The 21370-nt window shown below is 44.5% G+C and overlaps 14 protein-coding genes and 1 pseudogene across 14 annotated transcripts in view; all 15 read right to left on the bottom strand.

Annotated features, from left to right (window-relative positions):
* The window catches only part of PCDHGB6 (protocadherin gamma subfamily B, 6), a 104896-nt gene extending 95882 nt beyond the window's left edge, over positions 1–9014 (bottom strand). Inside the window, 1 exon segment of the mRNA NM_001082566.3 lies at positions 6380–9014. Within this exon segment, the coding sequence (NP_001076035.1) occupies positions 6380–8797 (2418 nt within the window). The 5' untranslated portion in view covers positions 8798–9014.
* The window catches only part of PCDHGA9 (protocadherin gamma subfamily A, 9), a 110090-nt gene extending 95882 nt beyond the window's left edge, over positions 1–14208 (bottom strand). The window contains 1 exon segment of the mRNA NM_001082557.3: positions 11636–14208. Coding sequence (NP_001076026.1) covers positions 11636–14059 — 2424 coding nt within the window. The 5' untranslated portion in view covers positions 14060–14208.
* Positions 1–19079, bottom strand: part of PCDHGB5 (protocadherin gamma subfamily B, 5) — a 114961-nt gene extending 95882 nt beyond the window's left edge. Inside the window, 1 exon segment of the mRNA NM_001082565.3 lies at positions 16498–19079. Coding sequence (NP_001076034.1) covers positions 16498–18894 — 2397 coding nt within the window. The 5' untranslated portion in view covers positions 18895–19079.
* Positions 1–21370, bottom strand: part of PCDHGA1 (protocadherin gamma subfamily A, 1) — a 181896-nt gene that overhangs the window by 95879 nt on the left and 64647 nt on the right.
* Positions 1–21370, bottom strand: part of PCDHGA2 (protocadherin gamma subfamily A, 2) — a 173709-nt gene that overhangs the window by 95882 nt on the left and 56457 nt on the right.
* The window catches only part of PCDHGA3 (protocadherin gamma subfamily A, 3), a 168420-nt gene that overhangs the window by 95880 nt on the left and 51170 nt on the right, over positions 1–21370 (bottom strand).
* The window catches only part of PCDHGB1 (protocadherin gamma subfamily B, 1), a 162383-nt gene that overhangs the window by 95882 nt on the left and 45131 nt on the right, over positions 1–21370 (bottom strand).
* PCDHGA4 (protocadherin gamma subfamily A, 4) overlaps positions 1–21370 on the bottom strand; it is a 157524-nt gene that overhangs the window by 95882 nt on the left and 40272 nt on the right.
* Positions 1–21370, bottom strand: part of PCDHGB2 (protocadherin gamma subfamily B, 2) — a 153234-nt gene that overhangs the window by 95882 nt on the left and 35982 nt on the right.
* PCDHGA5 (protocadherin gamma subfamily A, 5) overlaps positions 1–21370 on the bottom strand; it is a 148403-nt gene that overhangs the window by 95882 nt on the left and 31151 nt on the right.
* The window catches only part of PCDHGA6 (protocadherin gamma subfamily A, 6), a 138664-nt gene that overhangs the window by 95882 nt on the left and 21412 nt on the right, over positions 1–21370 (bottom strand).
* Positions 1–21370, bottom strand: part of PCDHGA7 (protocadherin gamma subfamily A, 7) — a 130203-nt gene that overhangs the window by 95882 nt on the left and 12951 nt on the right.
* PCDHGB4 (protocadherin gamma subfamily B, 4) overlaps positions 1–21370 on the bottom strand; it is a 125188-nt gene that overhangs the window by 95882 nt on the left and 7936 nt on the right.
* Positions 1–21370, bottom strand: part of PCDHGA8 (protocadherin gamma subfamily A, 8) — a 120969-nt gene that overhangs the window by 95880 nt on the left and 3719 nt on the right.
* On the bottom strand, positions 1081–4332 carry PCDHGA10P (protocadherin gamma subfamily A, 10 pseudogene; annotated as a pseudogene).

Here is a 21370-nt window from a genome sequence, read left to right as displayed (position 1 = left end):
ATTTTTCAAAATAATAGAATTATTTGAGATGAATGCACAATAATTTTGACTCTCATTAACACAAATATAAAATAATAGTTTCAATGGTTTAATAGTTAATAACTATGACCCTAAAGAGTGTGCTTTCCTTCCACAGACCTATCATTCAACAAATGTTGACTGACCTGAAAAAAATCATGGAATTATAAGGGTCTTGAGAAACTTCGGAATGCTTTTTGACTTTATACTACCACATTTAGTAGAATACTAGTAATAAAATTAAGAGATCTACCTAATACATCACTATTTTCATTGAACTAAATGAACTCATCAGTACCTCCAATGATCCTTTGTTTATATAATTTCCCTTCGTTGCATATATTCTTTTCTTTTTTACAGCTGTGGTTGGTGTTTATATTCGGATCTGCAGAAATGGCATTTATTTCTTGACTCTAAGTTTATTTTGCCTCTCAATTTCAGAGTTTTCAGAGTTTCAGGTGTTTGCCTCCTTATACATTAAAGAGCCACTGAAATAGCTTTGTCATGTATCTCTTGCTCCTGTTCTCGGGAACATGTACAAATTTATCTGTCTTCCCAACCCATATTTACTTTCAGCCTTAGTCACTAGAAAATTTAACAAAAAAGACAAAAGCAGAATCCCAAATATTCTTAATTTCACCCTCTATAGCCTCCTCAGGATCCCTATTGAGCAATGAAAGTTAAATTAAAATGCTGTATCTTCCACATAGTAGTGTGAAATTAGAGAATTGTATGCAAAAAGGATACTGCAGTGTTATCAGTTATAAATAGGGCTGGAAAAATCTAAGCATACATTGTTATAAATAAATTGTTAATTCAATATTAATGAAAAACTTAGTATATTCAACTGCAACTATCACCACAAAGTATAGATTGAAAAATATATAAAATGTAGTTTGAAAAAGGCCTATTGCCCTTCTCCTTGGGAAGAACTGCATTGAGTATTCTTGGATTTGGGTTGTGTTTCCAGAGGAGATTTCTTTCTGATACTTACCTATTCTTACCAGACCTGCCTTCAGAACAAGAGGGTTGCTTAAGGGGCTGGAGTTTCAATATGTGACCACCCAGGAGGAAATATAAATTGACAGGCACTTCTGTATGGAAGTCTGTCTTAGGAATTGTCAATATTGTACTCAACAACACTATAAACTACAAGGTTCTGCAAAGCTAATCATAACAAAGCCTTATGACATATAGGCCTTGATTGAGACTAGGTGAATTTTACCAGAAAGTAAAAAAAAAAAAAAAAACCTTAATAAACATCAAATTCTACTCATCAGTGTTTTAGCATTTACACTTTCCACCATCATGCCGCAAACTTCAAAGTAAAAACCAATCTTTGTTTTTTAACAAAAGTAAAAATGAAAATAAAACTCACTGGAACCAATGGGGTATCCTCTATAGGAAACTTCGAATCATCTAACAAAGACAAAGGATCCTTTTTCTCACAGCTCTCCTGGCTGATGAGCGTGTCCGCATAATTGGGCTGGGGGAAGATCAGGTGACTCTTTCGCGAGTCCGCGGTGAGAGAGACCTCGTGGGAATAGGTCTGCAGGAAAGCCCGAACCCCGTCCACGCCCACAAAGTGCGAGCCGGACACGCCTGTCAAGCCGCCTCCTGAAGCCTGCAGCAAGCGTGACTTGTGCCAGCGCCGCAGCCTGAGCGCCAGCAGCACGATGACGAAGGCCAGGAAGACGCAGGAGACCGCGGCCACCGCTACCACCAGGTACAGAGTGAGGTCTGAGGTTTCAGAGTTAGCTGGAGACTCGAAGCTGCCGAGGTCCGCCAGGACTTGGGGGATGCTGTCGGCCACGGCCACGGTGAGCGTGACAGTGGCGGAGAGAGGGGGCTGGCCGTGGTCCTGGACGGCCACTACGAGGCTTTGCTTGAGCGCGTCTCTGTCCAGCAGGGCCCGCGCCGTGCGCACCTCGCCCGTGTGCTCCCCCACCGCGAAGAGTCCCGGCTCGCTGGCCTTGAGCAGACGGTAGGACAGCCAGGCGTTCTGGCCCGAGTCTCTGTCCACCGCCACCACCTTGGTCACCAGGTAGCCGGGCTCTGCGGAGCGGGGCGCCAGCTCCACGCCTGTGGAACCGTCTGTGGGGAGGGCGGGGTACAGGATCTCGGGCGCATTGTCGTTCTGGTCCAGCACAAACAGGCTCAACGACACGTTGCTGCTGAGTGGAGGATCCCCGCTGTCGCTGGCTGTCACCTGCATCTGTAGCTCATGAAACTGCTCATAGTCGAAGGATCTGAGTGCATACAGGACGCCAGTGTCTGAGTTGATGGATATGTATGAGGACAGAGGTACCCCCTGGATGGTGTCTTCAGCCAGGGAGTAAATAATCCGGGCATTCTCTTTGCTGTCCGGGTCCAGCGCTGTCACTGAGAAGATGGAGGCACCCCTGGCGTTGTTCTCTGGGATATAGGTAAAGTAGGAGACTTGAGAGAAGGTAGGTGGGTTGTCATTGATATCTGCCACTTGTAGCGTAAAGTGAGCTTCCGTTGATAGAGGAGGACTTCCCCCATCTGTGGCTCTCACTGTGATATTGTAAGAGGATACCTGTTCCCTGTCGAGGGCTCTGTGTATCACCAATCTGTAATAACTGTCAATGGACTTTTCTAATTTAAATGGTAGATACGCCAAAATGGAACAGGTTACCTGTCCATTCTGCTCAGAGTCTAAATCATGCACATTTAAAAGGGCTACGACTGTTCCCAGAGGTGAATCTTCAGTCACTGGACTAAATAGAGACGTGATGGTCAGCTCTGGACTGTTGTCATTTACATCTTCTACTGTAATCAACACTTTTGCAGTTGCAAGATATGCTCCTCCATCTTCTGCTTGTATTTCTACTTCATAGAAACCGGTTTCTTCATAATCTAGATTTTCTGATATTTTTATTTCTCCAGTATATTTGTTTAGTTGGAACTTCAACAATTGCGTGTCAGGTAATTTTCGGAATGAATATGTCACTTCTCCATTGGCACCTTCGTCCCTGTCGGTGGCTGTGACTGTCAGCAGCTGAGTGCCCACAGGCAAATTCTCAGGAACACTCACTCGGTATTCTGGCAAGGTGAAGACCGGCGCGTTGTCATTTGCATCGAAGACAGTCACACTGACAAGGACAGTGCCAGATCGGAGAGGGTCACCCCCGTCGGAGGCGGTGAGGACCAGGTGGTGAATGGCCTCTTCCTCGCGATCTAGGGAGTGCTCCAGTACCAGCTCCGGGTACTTGACGCCATTGGCACGGCTCTGAACTCTTAGGGAGAAGTGCTTATTGGGGCTGAGCTGATAGCTCTGCAGGGAGTTCACGCCCACATCCGGATCAATAGCTTCCGGGAGAGGAAAACGCATTCCCGCAGCGACATTTTCATTAATTTTTACGTCTAGATTTTCTGCTTGGAATTTTGGAGCATTGTCATTGATATCAGTTACTTCTATTTCTATCCCAAAAAGTTTCACCCTGTCTTCCACAAGGATATTAAAACTCACCACGCACCGCGCGCTCTGAGCGCAGAGCTCCTCCCGGTCTATCCTGCCCGCGGTGACCAAGCTGCCGCTGCGCGGGTTCAGAGAGAAAAGCTGCGTCCTACCTCTGGAGACTATGCGGACTCCGCGCTCCGCCAGCTCCCGGGGCGCCAGCCCCAAGTCCTTGGAGATGTTGCCCACGAAAGAGCCTTTCTCTAATTCCTCAGGAATTGAGTAGGAGATCTGCCGGGCTCCAGCCTCCCATGGAATCCCGAAGAAAAGGCAGAGCAGGACCAGCCCGCTGCAATCCTTTGATTCCTTTGAGCGATTCCTTTGAGCGGCCATTGTAGTCTGGTTACAGAATTCTGCAAAGTCCTCACTGGACACGTTGTGTGTTTCAACCGGTTCCTTTGTCTTTATGTGGCTTCAGGGTGTCTCTGTAGCCTGGGCACTTTAAATTCTGGAGTGAGCTTCCCTGCAGCCCAGCAGCCGGTTTGTGGGGCTTGTGTAGTTGAAGCCCTGAGAATCCGGATTGAGCTCTGGCTGCGTTTTCTCTCCTAGTAGGTGAACAGCGGCGCTCAGAGTCCTAAGAAGTTACTGCACCCAAGTGATACATGCAATGGAAAGTAAACTCTATTCTGTTGGATTATTATATTTTACATAGATTCTTTGGTTTCTCCACTCCTATCTTTAAATAATTTACTATATGTAGGTTTCTTAGGGGAGGTGTGATAAAGTGGAGTGAAAATATTGTAAATATTTCAAGATAATGTTTGGTTAAATATATATTTGCAACACGTTTTCCCAACAGAAATGTACACACTTTAATAAAAGGTAAATAATACTTATTTTAGGTCATATTAGTGTCTAGGTAAATTCAGAAAAGTCTTATAATTTAAAATTGTGATTTGAATAGTCCAATTTTATTTAGTATACATTCATACAAAGATTATATTAAATAAACTCATGAGATAATTCACTCTGAAGCTTTATAATTGTAACTACTTAATTCATTAAACTTATTTAGCTTAGGATTGTGTAAGAGGTTTTTAAAGTACTCTTCTAGAATAGTTTTACTGAGCCTTAATCAACCTTTTTGTGTAAAACATACTTTATCTTACAGGGATACAAGTTAAATGGACCTATTTAAATGATTAAGCAGGTAATCACAAACTAAAATGAACATATATTACAGTTGAAAATTAAACTGTTTGCATTGTAATGAGAAAAGAAATACGTAGAATTTGAAGTACTAAAAATTTTAGAAAACAAAGTTAGATGTAGTGATATAGGTTTTTAACAAGTAAGTGTTTATGTCAAATGACCTGTTTTCATCAGAGCATTAATACCAGTATAAATAATCTCTTCTCTTAGGCAGTTTGTATCAGAGGCCAAAGTCCAGTGGTTCACATATCTTCAACTGTGTGTGCCCATCAACCCAGTAGCAATTATTCCCTCAAATGCAAAGGGTATAGAAGTTCACTTCTTTCACACAGAGAACAGGATGTTCAGAAGTGTTTATGTCACTATGCCTTCCAAGTATAGAACTCTTCAAAGATTTTATCTTTTTTCTTCAAAAATCTTCTATCAGAGAATCAGAGACTGAGTGCAAAGGCAATAGTATTTCATTTATTTCTTAGAAATGTCTTTTTTTTTTTGAGACAGGGTCTCACTCTGTCACCTAGACAGCTCACTGCAGCCTAGACTTCCTGGGCTCAAGCGATTCTCCCACCGCAGCCACCAGAGTAGCTGAGACCACAGGCATGTGCCACCACACCCTGCTAATTTTTAAATGTTCTGTAGCAATGGAGTCTCCCTGTGTTGCCCAGGCTGGTCTCAAATTCCTGCGCTCAAGAGATTCTCCACCTCCACCTCCCAAAGTGCTGGGATTACAGCACACTTGGCCCTGCCTGCATATTTATTTATTTATTTTAGAGACAGGGTCGCACTCTGTCGCCCAGGCTGGAGTGCAGTGGCAAGATCAGGGCTCACTGCAACCTTGACCTCCCAGGACCAAGCAATCCACCCAGCTCAGCCTCCCAAGTAGCTGGGACCACAGGGGAATGCTACCACACTCTGCTAATGTTTTTTTTTGTTTTTGTTTTTGTTTTAGTAGAGATGGGGGGGTCTCCCTATATTGCCCAGGCTGGTCTCAATTCTTGGGCTCAAGTGATACTTTCCGATTCAGCCTATCAAAGTGCTGTGATTATAGGTGTGAGCCACTGGGCCTGTCTTCTGAATATTTTTAGGCTTTAAAAATATATAAATAAGATATCGTAAATTCACTAAGTCTTCGCAAATTTGAATAGATAGGTTACTTGTTTGTTTTCTTAGATGCCAAGACCACTGCTTCTGTTCGATAGTCAGAACTTGACAAAATATTGTGGCTCACGCCTGTAATCCCAGCACTTTGAGAGGCCAAGGTGGGAGGATCACGAGGACAGGAGTTTCTGAACAGCCTGGTCGACATAGTGAAACCCCATGTCTACTAAAAATACAAAAAATTTAGCTGTGGTGAGGGGCACCAGTAATCCCAGCTACTTGGGAGGCTGAGGCAGGAGAATCGCTTGAACCCAGAAGGCGGAGGTTGCAGTGAGCAGAGATCACGCCACTGCACTCCAGCCTAGGCAACAGTGCGAGACTCCATCTCAAAAAAAAAAAAAAAAAGACAAAGACAAAATATCTTCAGTCTGGTGACATTATTTTACAAAAAGAGCAACTTATGAACCAAATACATAGTGAAAACTATAATTGAAAAAACATTGAGAAAATATTGTAAAAAGCTATGGATTTTAAACATATGATTCTAGATATGAAAATAAAGTAGTATGCCTAAAATATGAGAAACTAGTAGACTATTAGATAAATCACACACAAAAAAGAGAAACTCACCGAAGTTAGAGTCTCAGGATGTGAAGTCAAATCCTCCCCACCATGAGGTGGAATTAAGGCTCCAGGAGAAACACTGCAAACCATGTCTTCATTGGAATGTAGGGGCACACTGCATTTTAGGAAATTAAACTCTTTTGTACCCGTATGTGCAATGCACAGATTATAAGAATAAGGCAAAGTCCCCTCACTGTAGTTGGGGGGAACTACAGGTCCAGACTTGACACAGAGACCAGGATGGAAGCAGTCCCAAGTAGTAGGGCTGAGAGAGCGTCGCAGGCGCAAGGCAATGGCCAGAATCACGGCGAGGAGGAAGAGCACTGAGATTAAGGCCAAGGCCACCACCAGGTAAAACTGCAGTTCAGCCTGGGGGTCAGAGAGTACAGGGCGGTCGCTGAGGTCTGGCAGTATCTCTTGCAAGTTGTCTGCGAAGACCAGATGCAGCGTGGCGGTGGCAGAGAGTGGCGGCTGTCCACCGTCACGCACAGCGACCAGCAGGCGCTGGCGGGCTGCGTCCCTGTCGCCTAAGGCTCGAGCCGTGCGCACCTCCCCAGTGCGCAGCCCCAGGCTGAAGAGTCCGGGCTCACTGGCCTGCAGCACGTGGTAGGACAGCCAGGCGTTGTGTCCCGAGTCGGCGTCCACCGCTACCACCTTAGTCACTAGGTAGCCGGGCTCTGCAGAGCGAGGCACCATATCGAAGAACGCGGAGCCGTCAGGACCCAGAGCTGGGTACAGCACCCGCGGTGCGTTGTCATTGCGGTCTCCCACCAACACGCGCAGGCTCACGTTGGCGCTGAGCGTGGGCGAGCCGTGGTCGCGGGCCTGCAGCGTGAGCGCGAAGGCGCGCAGCTGCTCGTGATCAAAGGCGCGCTGCGCGAACACCACCCCGCTCTGCGCGCTCACTGACACGTATGACGACACCGCCAGGGGCTCTAGGTCACTCGCCACTATAGAGTAGGAGATGTGGCCATTGAGCCCCAAATCCGGGTCAGAGGCGCTCACTTGCGCAATGGAGGCTCCTGGCGGGTTGTTCTCGGCCACGTGGACCACGTAGGACGTCTGGTCGAAAACTGGGGCGTTGTCGTTGATGTCAGCGACATACAAGGTGATGCTTCTACTGGAAGAAAGGGGCGGCTTGCCCCTGTCAGTGGCTACGATGGTGACATTGTATTCTGGTGTCTGCTCTCGGTCCAGGGCTCCATCAGTCACCAGTTTGTAGTAGTGATTGGAAGAAGAATAAATCTTGAATGGAATGTCTGTTTCTATATTACACCTGACTTCTCCATTTCCTCCGAAATCCAGATCCCGTGTTTTGAAGAGGGCAACAACCATTCCTGGAGGTGAATTCTCCAAAATCTGATCAGAGAGAGAAGTGATGATTATTTCTGGGCTGTTGTCGTTTTCATCCAGGATTTCTATGATTACTTTACACTGGGTAGAGAGACCACCTCCGTCCTTCGCTTCCACTTCCATGGTGTACCTTTCTACATCTTCAAAATCAAATGACTGGTTATTCTTAATCATACCTGTTTTCTCATCCAATGAGAACATGTGTTTTGTGCTCTGGGCAGTGCTTCGGAAGTAGTAGTTTATCTCAGCATTGACCCCCTCATCCTGGTCAGTGGCTGTCACTTGCAACACAGGGGACCCAGGGGGCAGATTTTCACTAAGACTAATTCTATATTCGTCTCTGCTGAAAACCGGGGGGTTATCATTGGTATCCTTGACAGAAATTTCTATGTGAGCGGTGGCACTTCTTGGTGGGTCCCCTCCGTCCAAGGCAGTCAATATCAAGCTATGAGATCTCTGTTCTTCCCGGTCTAGGAGTTTCTCCAGAGATAACTCTGGGTATTTGCCACCGTCGGAATTAACTCTAACCATTAATGAAAAATAAGGATTAGAGTTTATCTTATAATCTTTAATTGAGTTTATGTTTATATCAGGATCCGTGGCAGGGTCAAGCGATAGTCGTGTACCAGCGGATGCAGATTCGAAAATTTCTAAATGTATTTCCTTTTTATCAAATTGAGGGGCGTGGTCATTAACATCCTCAATCACCACAATGACATGAAAAATATTTAAAGGATTTTCCACCACAGCTTCCAATTGCAACTCACATCTTCTTCTCTCTTTGCATATTTGCTCACGGTCTATTCGGTTCTTCACAAGTAAGTCCCCGCTCTCCGCGTCTACGCTGAAGTGCAGCTTCTCCGCGCTCACTCGCAGCTTGCGAGCCGACACATCCAGGACACTGAGCCCTAGATCCTTAGCGAGGTTCCCCACCACCGAGCCCTTGGCCAGCTCCTCCGGAATCGAGTAGCGGATCGGCTCACACAGGGTGGGGTAGAAGAAAGGCAGCAGCAAAGGAAATAGCACCTGCCGCGGGCCGGCCCGGCGCCTCTGCGCGCAGCTCCCTCCCATCGTTCGCTCGGGTTCTCGCTGGGTCCCCGCTTTTCCAGTTGGAGAAAGTGCACTCTACTGCGCTAAAAGAGCATTCGGCCCAGGACAGGAGGAGTCCCGGGTCTCGGAGCTAGCGATCCGCTGTGCTGGGCAAGGTCTGCGCAGCCGGGAGCCTCTGTGTGGGAGCTGGTTTTCTTCTTTCTGTTGTTGGCTGCGCAGGGAATCCCAGGCCAGAGGCTGACGGATCCCCGGCGTCAGCGCTTGCTCTGCACTGGCCGACAGCGGCGCCCAGAGGCTCCGTGCGGGACAGCAGCCCGGTTTTTCATTTTGAATTCGGTCTCCGAAATGTATATATTCTTCGAAAATGCAGGTGTACATTCCCCTCAAATTTTGCTCTCACCATAATATTATAGTAGATATTTCTATGCTTCGTGTTTTAAATAAATCTATTATGCACAATTTCAAACTTATACAACAGTAGGGAGTATATATAGTGAACCTTCACATAGCCATCACCCCACCTTCAACAATGATCACCACAAAGCCAATCTTTGTTTAATATACACAGCGCTCCCCCATTATTTTTAAGTAATACGAGATATAGAATGTCAACCAATGCTTCTTTTTAAGATGAGACATTAAGGTCAAGAATTTTATCTTTCAGCTTATGTTCTACAATCTGTTACCAATGCACAATAAGTTAAGTCCTACATAGCCTAAGAAAAACAGAAATAAAGATTTTCCATACTCCATTCAGTCATCTGTCTGGTGAGCCTCGTGTTCTGGTTTTAAGGGCAAGAGACATTTTTGTGGTATCGAATAGTAACTACCTACCATGACATACAAGCCTTCATGGATATCTGTTATGTTTTCCCCAAATTAACACACATTTCAATATTTATAAATACTAAGTATGAAGGCTACTCCTCAGAACAGAAATTGTAACAATTTTCTTGTTGCATGGTTAAAAACATGAGCCTGAAGTATGCTTTATTTTTTTTGCTACCCGCTTAAGGGGGAAAACGTGTTTGAAATAATTAAAATGTCTGTATGTCATAAAGGATTCCCAGACACTTTAGCTTTTTTTTCTTAAAAATAAAGCAACTGAAACCCAAATAATTACAAACAAATAAAACAATTCTTCATTTCCACAGAAATGCCAGCAGTCATCAGTGTATCTATGGATCACATGTTTAGCATAGAATTTTGAGTCAACTTCAAAGCTTATTTTCAAATGTCTTGTGAAATGTTATTTACTATTTGAAACAACACTATGTTTAAAATAACATTAAATAATACATTATTCTCTTCCTTATAGCTAAAAACAGTAAAATAGTTTTAGAATCTTCCCAGCAGTTCCTGAGAATATTTTCTTAAATTATATCTGATATGCAAGTTCATTTCTAGACTCAAAAGTTGGAGAATTGAGCCAGAAATAATATATGTGAGAGAAATATTTTTAATTCCTTGTTTTGTCATTTCACAGTGTCCAGTCTTAGAAACTTCTCTTGAGCAAGCATATACTATAGAAAAGAAGAATGTCCTACTATTCTCCATAATTTAACATTAAAGCATTAGGAAATTGAGACCTTTGAAGATATGAGAATAAAAGATGTGACAACTTTCACCATTAAAGGGAAAAAATTGGTTTACTAGGGTTTGGAAGTGGATAACTAAAGTTTGAATCTTCGTCAGAAAATATCTGTAAACACAAACAGACTTTACACACTTGTGATCTGAAAAATATAACCTCAAAGAGGTGTTTTCCTGTCATAGAAATGGAAGAATAGAAGCAATAAATCTGGGCTTTCAGCTGTTTCTCTAAGAAGAATACATTTACCTTTTTATCAGTTTACCCTTACAAACATAGTATGACCTGAATAAATGATCGTAGGAGTAAGAATTTGCTGGGTGAGGTGGTTCACACCTCACCCAGTGCTTTGGGAAACTGAAGCAGGAAGATCGTTTGAGACCAGTCTGGGCAACATAGCTTGCTAGCCCTCCCACCTCAGTCCTAGCTACTGTGAAGGCTGAGGTGGGAGGATTGCATAAGCGAAGGAGGTTGAGACTGCAGTAAGCTTTACTCACACCACTGCATTCCACCCTGGACAACAGAATGACACCCCCATCTCTTAAAAAAAAAAAAGGAGTAAGAATTTTATGATATGAGTCCACTGCAACCAATGAAGCAACCCTACCCAAAAAGCCCATGTCAATGCAGGCTGAGAGCTACCCCATGAAGTATGGTTTATGTTGACAGCAGGTTAATTATGAGAACATGAAAGTTATATCAGCAAATATAACTAATAAATGCCTCCTTTCAGTGTTGGAGCAACAATTAGGCCCAGTGAAAAGTGATGAGAAACACACTAATATCAACTTATACTACCTTAAGTACAGACAGTTAAAGAGAAAGCTAACTATAATAGAAAGTTAAGGGCCAGGCGCAGTGGCTCACGCCTGTAATCCCAGTGCTTTGGGAGGCTGAGGTGGGTGGATCACTTGAGGTTAGGAATTCAAGACCAGCCTGGCCAACATGGTGACACCCCGTCTCTACTAAAAACACACAAAAAATTAGCCGGGCGTGGTGGCACGTGCCTGTAGTCCCAGTTATTCTACTTGGGAGGCCTGTAGTCCCAGCTACTCTACTCTAGTCCCAGCTACTCTACTCTAGTCCCTGCTACTCTACTTGGGAGGCTGAGGCAGGAGAATCGCTTGAACTTGGGAGGCGGAGGTTGCAATGAGCCGAGATCACACCACTGCATTCCAGCCTGGGTAACAGAGTAAGACTCTGTCTCAAAAACAAAACAAAACAAAAAACAAAAAAAGAAAAGAAAGAAAGAAAAAAAATGAACTCACCGGAACCAAAGGGGTGTCTTCTATAGGAAACTTGGAATCAACAGAGACGCACAAAGGCTCATTTTTCTCACAGCTCTGCTGGCTGATGAGTGTGTCTGCATAGTTGGGCTGGGGGAAGATCAGGTGACTCTTCCTTGAGTCAGCGGTGAGGGAGAACTCCTGAGAATAGGTCTGTAGGAAAGCTCGAACCCCATCTACACCCACAAAGTGTGAGGTGGGCACACCAGCCAACCCATCACTGGTAGCCCGCAGCAGATGCGAGGAGTGCCAGTGCCTCAGCCTGAGGGCCAGCAGCGTGATAACGAAGGTGAGGAAGACACAGGAGACGACTGCCACAGCCACAACGAGGTAGAGGGTAAGGTCTGAGGCCTCCAGGTCTGCAGGGATCTGAAGACTGCCCAGGTCAGCCAGGATGTCTGGGATGCTGTCAGCTATGGCTACTGTGAGCGTGACAGTGGCCGAGAGAGGGGGCTGGCCATGGTCCTGTACAGCCACCACAAGGCTCTGTTTGAGCGCATCTCTATCTAGCAGGGCCCGAGCTGTGCGCACTTCACCTGTGTGCAGCCCCACCGAGAAGAGCCCTGGCTCACTGGTCTTGAATAGGCGGTAGGAGAGCCAAGCATTCTGGCCTGAGTCTCTGTCCACTGCCACCACCTTGGTCACCAGGTAGCCAGGCTCTGCAGAGCGGGGTGCCAGCTCCACACCAGTAGAACCATCAGTGGGGAGGGCAGGGTACAGGATTTCCGGGGCATTGTCATTCTGGTCCAAAACAAACAGTCTCAATGACACATTGCTGCTAAGTGGTGGGCTTCCACTGTCACTTGCCATCACCTGCATTTGCAAATCTCTAAACTGCTCATAGTCAAAGGAGCACAGAGCATACAGCACGCCAGTGTCCGAGTTAATAGAGACATAGGTGGAGAGAGGAGACCCTTGGATGGTATCCTCTGCCAAGGAGTAAATAACTCTAGAATTCTCATTGCTATCAGGGTCATAGGCAATCACGGAGAAGATGGAAGTACCTCTGGCGTTGTTTTCCGGGAGGTAGACTGAGTAGGAGGCTTGAGAGAAAGCAGGTGGATTATCATTGATGTCGGTCACTTGCAGGGTGATGTGAATTTCTGTGGACAGGGGCGGAGTTCCTCTGTCTGTTGCAGTCACCGTGATATTATATTCTGAGGCTTTTTCTCGGTCAAGAATTTGAGCCGTCAACAATCTGTAATAATCTTCTTCTGAATTTTCTAATTTAAAAGATAGATTCTCCTGGATAGAACAGACAACTTGACCATTCTTCCCAGAGTCTCGGTCATGAGCATTGAAAAGAAGAATTACTGTTCCCTGAGGTGCATCTTCTCTCACTGGGCTAAACAGAGATGTAATGGTCACTTCAGGTCTATTGTCATTTACATCTTCCACCGAAATGAGCACTTTTGTCCACCCTTTCAATCCCCCACCATCTTCAGCTTGTATTTCCATTTCATAAAATGAACATTCTTCATAATCTAGACTTTTTGCTGTTGATATTTCCCCAGTATTTTCATTAAGCTGGAATAGCAGAGATTGTTTTTCATTAATTTTCCAGAATTTGTATGCCACTTTTCCGTTGATTCCCTCATCCAGGTCGCTGGCTGTTGCAGTAAGCAGCCAGGTGCCTGGGGGCACGTTCTCAAGGACTTTAACTCGGTAAATCCGTTGAGCAAAAACCGGGGCATTATCATTTGTATCCAACACTGTCACATGGATGCGCACTGTGCTGGAGCGACGCGGCTCGCCGCCATCCGAGGCCGTGAGGACCAGGTGGTGGGCAGTTGCCTCCTCCCTGTCCAGGGCGCGCTCCAGCACCAGCTCTGGGTTTATGGCTCCATTGTCTCCAGTCTGCACGTTCAGGGAGAAGTGGTGATTGGGGCTGAGCTGGTAGCTCTGGAGGGAGTTCACGCCAACATCCGGATCAATAGCTTCTGGAAGTGGATAACGTGCTCCAGGAACCGCGATTTCGTTAATTTTTACTTCCAGACTTTCGGCCTGGAACTTTGGGGCGCTGTCGTTAATATCAGTTACTTCTATTTCTATTCCGTACAGTTTCACTCTGTCTTCAACCAGGACTTTAAAGTTCACCAGACACCGCGGGCTCTGAGCACAGAGCTCCTCCCGGTCTATCCTACCCGCGGTGACCAAGGTGCCGCTGCGCGGGTTCAGAGAGAAAAGCTGCGTCCTACCTCTAGAGACGATGCGGACTCGGCGCTCCGCCAGCTCCCGGGGCTCCAGAGCCAGGTCCTTGGAGATGTTGCCCACAATATAGCCCTTTTCTGTCTCTTCAGGCACTGAGTAGCGAATCTGACTGGCCCTGGCCTCCCATAGCATCCCCAGGAGCGAGCATAGCAGGACTAATCTTCCGCGGAGCTGGCATTTGGTTGGAGCTGCCATTGCTGCCTCGCTTTGGAATTTTCTCAAAAGGCTCTCTGTGCGCGCTGCTTCATCAGGTTCTTTCTTCCACCCTGCAAAGTATGGTGATCTTTTCCTTAGGAGAAAGAGGCTGAGTTTTGCTGCAGCCTGGGAGCAGGTTTGTGGTATCTGCCGGGTTTTGTGTAGTCGCAGAACTGGAAATCCGGATGGAGTCCTGATTTTCGCTTAGAGTTGATCAACAGCGGCGCTCAGAGTCCTAAGCCGTTACTACACCCACTGATGTGTAACATTATATCAGATGGCTGATAAAGAAAACACTACTCTCTTCTAATTATGATTTTAGATTTCTCCAATTGTTTCTTGCATTTGTATTTAAAAAGCAATCTATTTTTTAGATATCTGAGTTGTAAATAAAGTGGAATAAAATTTCTGTAAGTGTATTATAAAATCACAAACCATTGCTTAATATTAATTTATTCTTATTCTTGGTAGAACTTTGCACTCTTGTTTCTAGATATGTAAACTATTATAATTTCCTTTTTATGATGCTTCAATTTTTTCTGTATATCTTAACAATTTTCTGAAGTAATTTTTATGTGCAATCTTGTTTGGAAGTACAGTCATTTTTAATTTTTATACCTATATATTTGTAAATGTAAAATATATAATTGTATTAATACATATATAAGGATAGATTATCCACTTTGAAATTATTTTCTGGGGTTAATTTATTTTGATGATAAAATTCCTGGAAAAACATTTATTTTAAATTTTTGTATTATAAAAGTAATATTAATTCAGCAACAGTTACAGATGTTCTCGCCTAATATTGCTAAATATTAACAGGATTAAAGTTGGAAATTTTCACATTTTTGTAATTGCTTAAACTTTTCTGCTATTTCAAAAAATGCTTAGTTTTTTAATGTGAATATGTAATGCATGCACAGACTGTGTTTCAATGATTCAAATGCATATACACTGAAAAGCAAGTTTCTATTTTAATCCTTCATCAATAAATTATGCAATTTTAAAGTGGTCTTAAACATTATTCTAAGCATCACTTAAACTTATATAATAATTTGGGAAAAAGAACACAAAATATACAACAAAGAAAACTACTGAAAGGTTAAAAGTAAGTGGTATTGTAAGAAATCTCAGCACTTTGTAAGGAACCCATTTACTGAATCACATACTAAGGGAAACCAAGCAAAAGACTTATACCATGTAATGGGAGCTTTGTATGTACACAAGACTAGTAGTTTTTGTCTTAAAAATGGAATAATCCTGTATTCACCTTCCGTCCTACAAGGATGTTGAGAAAACATCCAGTCATTTATATTTAAAGCTCCAAACGATAAGACAAATCCGGTGTCTTTTTCCCCTTCTTCAAGAATATATGTCAGGATTCCGAGCAAGAGAAATTCAGGCAATAGCATTTCCTTTTTTTGTAAGTTTCTTCTGGTAATTATATAGAGGTGGAAAAGGATTTTGCATCCAAGAAAACCTGGATAAACTTAGAAAATTATTTGGATGATTTGGACCTTCTAAGTTCAGTGAATCAGTCTCTCTCTTTCTCTCTCATGCACATAACATGTAGTATTTTTCTTCTTCTTCCTCTCCTTTTCCTTCTTCTTCCTTTTTTTTGAGATGGAGTTTTGCTCTTGTTGCCCAGGCTGGAATGCAATGGAGTGATCTCGGCTCACCGCAACCTCCACCTGCCAGGTTTAAGCAATTCTCCTGTCTTAGCCTCCTGAGTAGCTGGGATTACAGGCGCCCGCCACCACACCCAGCTAATTTTTGTATTTTTAGTAGAGACGGGTTTTCACCATATTGCCCAGGCTGGTCTTGAACTCCTGACCATGTGATCCAACCACCTCGGCCTCCCAAAGTGCTGGGATTACAGGCATGAGCCACTGCACCCAGCCAACATTTAGTATTTTTAATAAAATTTTAGGAGATTCAAAAAATCATAAATCCATTAGGTAGGAATAAGAAAGTATATATGAGGAACATAAGAAAGATGAAAACTACCAGTGAAATCAGTGAAGAAAGACATCTACTAGCAGTTTCTTTGCTTTAAAAGATGAATTAAATGGTTACATACATTAAATTTAATGGTTTATCTACATATAATAAAATATAAACATGTTAAAGAATGAGACAATGAATAGGTAAATTCATTAGCTTTGAGAAAGAGGACAAAAAAACGCACCAAATGTTTTTGCTAGATAGGAAGCTAAGAGCAAACTCTCACTACTTTGTAAATCTATAAGGCTACTTCTTTTATGCGACATAAAAACTCACAATTTACTGCTCCTCTTAAAGAATGGTAGGACAGCTTTCTGAGCAGCTCTGATTTCCCTAAGACAACTCATTGGACTTGAAAATGTACGGTAGTTTCATGTAAATACAGAAAATTGGGTGGGTAATGAAAAAGAATAGACATAAATGAAACTCACCAACTCAGGATGGGAAGTCGACTCGCTGGAATTACAAAGTGGAAATAAGGCCCCAGATGAATCACCACAAAGTATGTCTTGTTCTGAACTCAATTGCTCACTACATTTTAGGAAATTAAACTCCGTCTTTCCTGTATGTGCAACACATAGGTTGTAGGAATAAGGCAAAGTCCCCTCACTGTAGTTGGGGGGAACCACAGGTCCAGACTTGACACAGAGACCAGGTTGGAAGCAGCTCCAGGCGGCAGGGCTGGAGGAGCGTCGCAGGCGCAAGGCAATGGCCAGAATCACGGCCAGGAGGAAGAGCACTGAGATCAAGGCCAAGGCCACCACCAGGTAAAACTGCAGCTCAGCCTGGGGGTCAGAGGGTACAGGGCGGTCAGTGATATCCGGCAGCACCTCCTGCAAGCTGTCAGCAAAGACCAAGTGCAGCGTGGCGGTGGCGGAGAGTGGCGGCTGTCCACCATCACGCACAGCAACCAGCAGGCGCTGGCGGGCCGCGTCCCTGTCGCCCAAGGCACGCGCTGTGCGCACCTCTCCTGTGCGCAGCCCCAGGCTGAAGAGCCCGGGCTCGCTAGCGTGCAGCACGTGGTAGGACAGCCAGGCGTTGTGTCCTGAGTCTGCGTCCACAGCCACTACCTTGGTCACCAGGTAGCCGGGCTCTGCAGCGCGCGGCACCATATCGAAGAGCGCAGAGCCGTCGGGACCCAGCGCGGGGTACAGCACCCGCGGTGCGTTGTCGTTTCGGTCGCCCACCAACACGCGCAGGCTCACGTTTGCGCTGAGCGCAGGCGAGCCCTGGTCGCGGGCCTGTAGTGTGAGTTCGAAGGTGCGCAGCTGCTCGTAGTCAAAGGCGCGCTGCGCGAACACCACCCCACTTTGCGCGCTCATGGACACGTAAGAGGCCAGTGCCAGAGGCTCTAGGTCGCTGGCCATGATGGAGTAGGAGACTTGGCCGTTCAACCCCAAGTCCAGGTCCGAGGCGCAGACTTGCGCGATGGAGGCCCCAGGAGGGTTGTTTTCGGGTACACTGACTAAGTAGGACGCCTGGTGGAAAACCGGAGCGTTATCGTTGACGTCTCTGATATGCAGGATGACGCTTATGCTGGAGGAGAGGGGCGGCTTGCCCCTGTCTGTGGCTGTGATGGTGACATTGTACTCCGGGGTTTGCTCTCGGTCTAGGGTTCCATCTGTTACCAACTTATACGAATTTTTGGATGAAGAGATAATCTTAAAAGGGACTTCGCCTTGTAATTGACAATTAACCTCCCCATTTTCCCCAGAATCTTGGTCATGTATTTTGATCAAAGCAATTAGTGTTCCAGGCACCGCGTTTTCCAGAATCATTTCAAGTAGAGAATGGAATGTAACTTCTGGGCTATTGTCATTTTCATCTTGAATATTAATTTCAACTGTACATTGTGCAACCAGTCCACCACCATCCCTCCCTTCTACAACCATTGAATATTCCTTGGTTTCTTCAAAATCCAGTTTCTTTTGAGTGGTAATTTCTCCGCTCTTTGAATTCAGACTAAAGATTTGCCCGGTTCTGTAGAAGGAATAAGTAATTTCTGAGTTGATGCCCTCGTCTTGGTCAGTGGCTGACACTTGCAGCACAGTGGTGCCTGGTGGCACGTTTTCCCGAAGGCTGACTCTGTACACATCCCGGTTGAATACCGGGGGATTATCATTGGCGTCGGTTACCTGGATCCGGAGCTCAGTGGTGCCGCTTAGGGGTGGATTTCCACCGTCCAAGGCAGTCAGGACTAAACGATGGTAACTCTGTTGTTCCCGGTCTAAGGTTTTCTCCAGTGCCAGTTCCGGGTATTTACTACCATCCTGTTTCTCCTTAATTATTAATGAGAAACTTGGGTTAAGAGAGAGTTTATACTTCTGTAGAGAGTTTAAGCCAATATCTGCATCTTCTGCTACTTCTAATATAAATCGTGTGCCAGGCTGTGCAGACTCACTTATTTGCAGCTCAAAGGAATTTTGCGTGAATTTTGGCGTGTGGTCATTAATGTCCTCGATCTCCACATTCACGTGATAAAAGTTCAGTGGATTTTCAGCAACAGCCTCAAATTCCAAAGCACAAGCTGGCTTCTTCCCGCATATCTCCTCCCTGTCTAGCCTGCTGCTCACAAGCAACTCGCCGCTCTCTGCGCTCACGGTGAAGTAAGGCTTCTCCGAACTGACGCGCAGTTTTCGAGTCGGTAACTCCTGGACGCTGAACCCCAGGTCCGTGGCGAGGTTCCCCACTACGGAGCCCTTGGGCATTTCCTCGGGAATCCTGTAGCGGATCTGCTCACAGAGCGCCGGGCAGAACAAAGACAGCAGGAAGAGAAAGAGCACTGGCAGCCTCTCAGCCCGGCCCAGCTCCCCGGTGCCTCTCCCCATCCCTCTTGCTCTCCTCAGCTTGCTCACCAGCCTGGAGACGCCGGGTTACAAATAACCTCTGTATTGTAGATTTTTGGATCTCCGAACGGGCTTTAGTTCCAGTTCCAGTTTAGGAAAAAATTCTTTTTTCCGAGGAGGAAGCGGTGTAAAGGCTGGCGCTGGGGAGTCTGAGCTGGGGCTGCCCTGGAAAGCGCGCTGCGGCTGCGCGAGGAGATCTGGAGCGCCAAGCTCTCCACTTTGGCCAACAGCGGCGCCCAGAGTCAGCACTAGGAAACTACAGCCTCTGCTGCTTCAAGTTAACCAGTGCAGTAATTGTTTTTGTGTGCCTAACTTAACAAGCCAAGTTTTTACGTTCATATACTTAACAAAAAATTATAACACCTTCTTTAGGGTATCTTTCTCTGTTTTCCAAATTGTTAGAAATATCACGTTGGGTTTTTATACAAACCTGCATACATTGGTCCATTCTTTCACCATTCTGCAAACATACCTTGAACTCTTAGCTAGAACTAAGTATTGCCCTTGTCACTGGCAATATAATAATTAATATGATACAGTTCTTGCTCTCAGAGGCTTCATACTATACTGATTTCAAAAATTCATTTTTTATTAGCTATGGAAACAATTTTATCATTCTTCTGTTCATTTCTATGATTTCCAACTCCCCAATATTTCTAGTGTTTTATATTACACATATTAGGGAAATCTATACTATTTAAAACTATATTGTAAAGTTGTGGCAATTTTATACCAATCCCCAAACATCTCCTCTTCCTGACTATATTAACATTCTTTATAAAAATAATTTTTCTTTACTCTTCTACTTCAGGAAATATTCATTCAAGTATACTGCCCATATGATGTAGCTAAGAAATGATATACCCTACTACATTGCTCTTCTTCATATCTCAAAATACTTGTCTTATGTCATATCTTTTACAGTACATAAATTCATTGTTAAGAGTTATTGGGGAAATGCTTATCTATTCTGCAATACAAGGTACAAAGGGATATTCTAGTGGATTGCATTATTATCCTATCTATGTACCATCACTGTAGTGAAGAAATGACTTTGGAATTGGATAAATGAAGCTCATAAGTTCATTTACATAAATTTGTGGACATTGGTCAACCTTCTTTAGTCCATTTGTCAGATTAATAAAAACAACTAGCCAACATTTTTAGGGAGAGTAAGGATTTTCTTTCCTACCAGGGCAACTTTCATCCCAGTTTTTAAAATTGCAAAGTGCCAATAATATGTTGTCCTCTCAAATGTGCATCCAAATGGTACACAAACTATGAAGTTAACTCCCACTCCACTGAATATGCACCATACAGTAGAACACTACACAATCCTTAGGAAATGTCCTTTTCATTAATAACAAACATTTATTGGGTCATCTACTTCTACCTTACAACAATCAATTCAGGGATTAGCTTTATTCAAATGCTACAAGAAGGTATGCAGGAATACAGTAATGGATAGCCTATACCGAGTTTTTACTATTAATATTAGTTTTTTTTTTTGAGACGGAGTCTCACCCTGTTGCCCAGGCTGGAGTGCAGTGACAGGATCAAGGCTCACTGCAACCTCCACCTCCCGGGTTCAAGCGATTCTTCTGCCTCAGCCTCCTGAGTAGCTGGGACCACAGGCGCGTGCCACCATGCCTGGCTAATTTTTGTAGTTTTCAGTAGAGACGGGGTTTCACCATGTTTGCCAGGCTGATCTTGAACTCTTGACCTCAGGTGATCCACCCACCTCAGTCTCCCAAAGTGCTGGGATTACAGGCGTGAGCCACCGCACCCGGCCTAATAATAGTTTTTTTAGAGACAGGGTCTAGTTCTGCCACCTAGGCTGGAATGCAGTGGCATGATCATAGCTCACTACAGTTTCAAACCCCCGGGGCTCAAGCGGTCCTCCTGCCCCAGCCTCCCAAAGTGCTGGGATTTCAGACATGAGGCACTGTGTCCAGCCAAGACTGAATAACTTTAATTGAATTGATCAGCTTATTTAGAACTTGTGTACCTGAAACATTGGTTCTTAATATCAACATTCTCACCACTTCACATCGATGCACAACTGAAACAGCTCATTGGAATTGTATTGAAATATGTTCTTTCATATTTTACAAAAGTCACTTTCAACAGTTTAAAATTACATTTTAATTCAGATCTAATGTTTTTGCTTTTGTTTTTTGTTTGGGGGAGCAATGGACATTCTAGGCTTTAGATTTCATGTCTCCATGGGCATGGAGCCCAGGTGACCACTGACACACATACTTAATATTTAGTAACCAGTCTCATCTCCCACCAAGATCCATCTTTAAAGTTTGTTCATGTTTTGAAGGATGGTAAGAAGTATTAAAGTTTTGAAGGGCACTGGTACAGAAACAGGGCTCAGAAAAGAGGTTTAAAGTGAAGAAATCTACAAGAGCCTAGTTACAGGTTCAAATGCTAAACATAACCCTAAAGATTC

Source organism: Pan troglodytes, chromosome 4 (genome assembly GCF_028858775.2).
Source record: "Pan troglodytes isolate AG18354 chromosome 4, NHGRI_mPanTro3-v2.0_pri, whole genome shotgun sequence".
NCBI lineage: Eukaryota > Metazoa > Chordata > Mammalia > Primates > Hominidae > Pan > Pan troglodytes.
The sequence above is the reverse complement of the archived record's forward strand: the minus strand, read 5'-3'. Positions and strand labels throughout refer to the sequence as shown.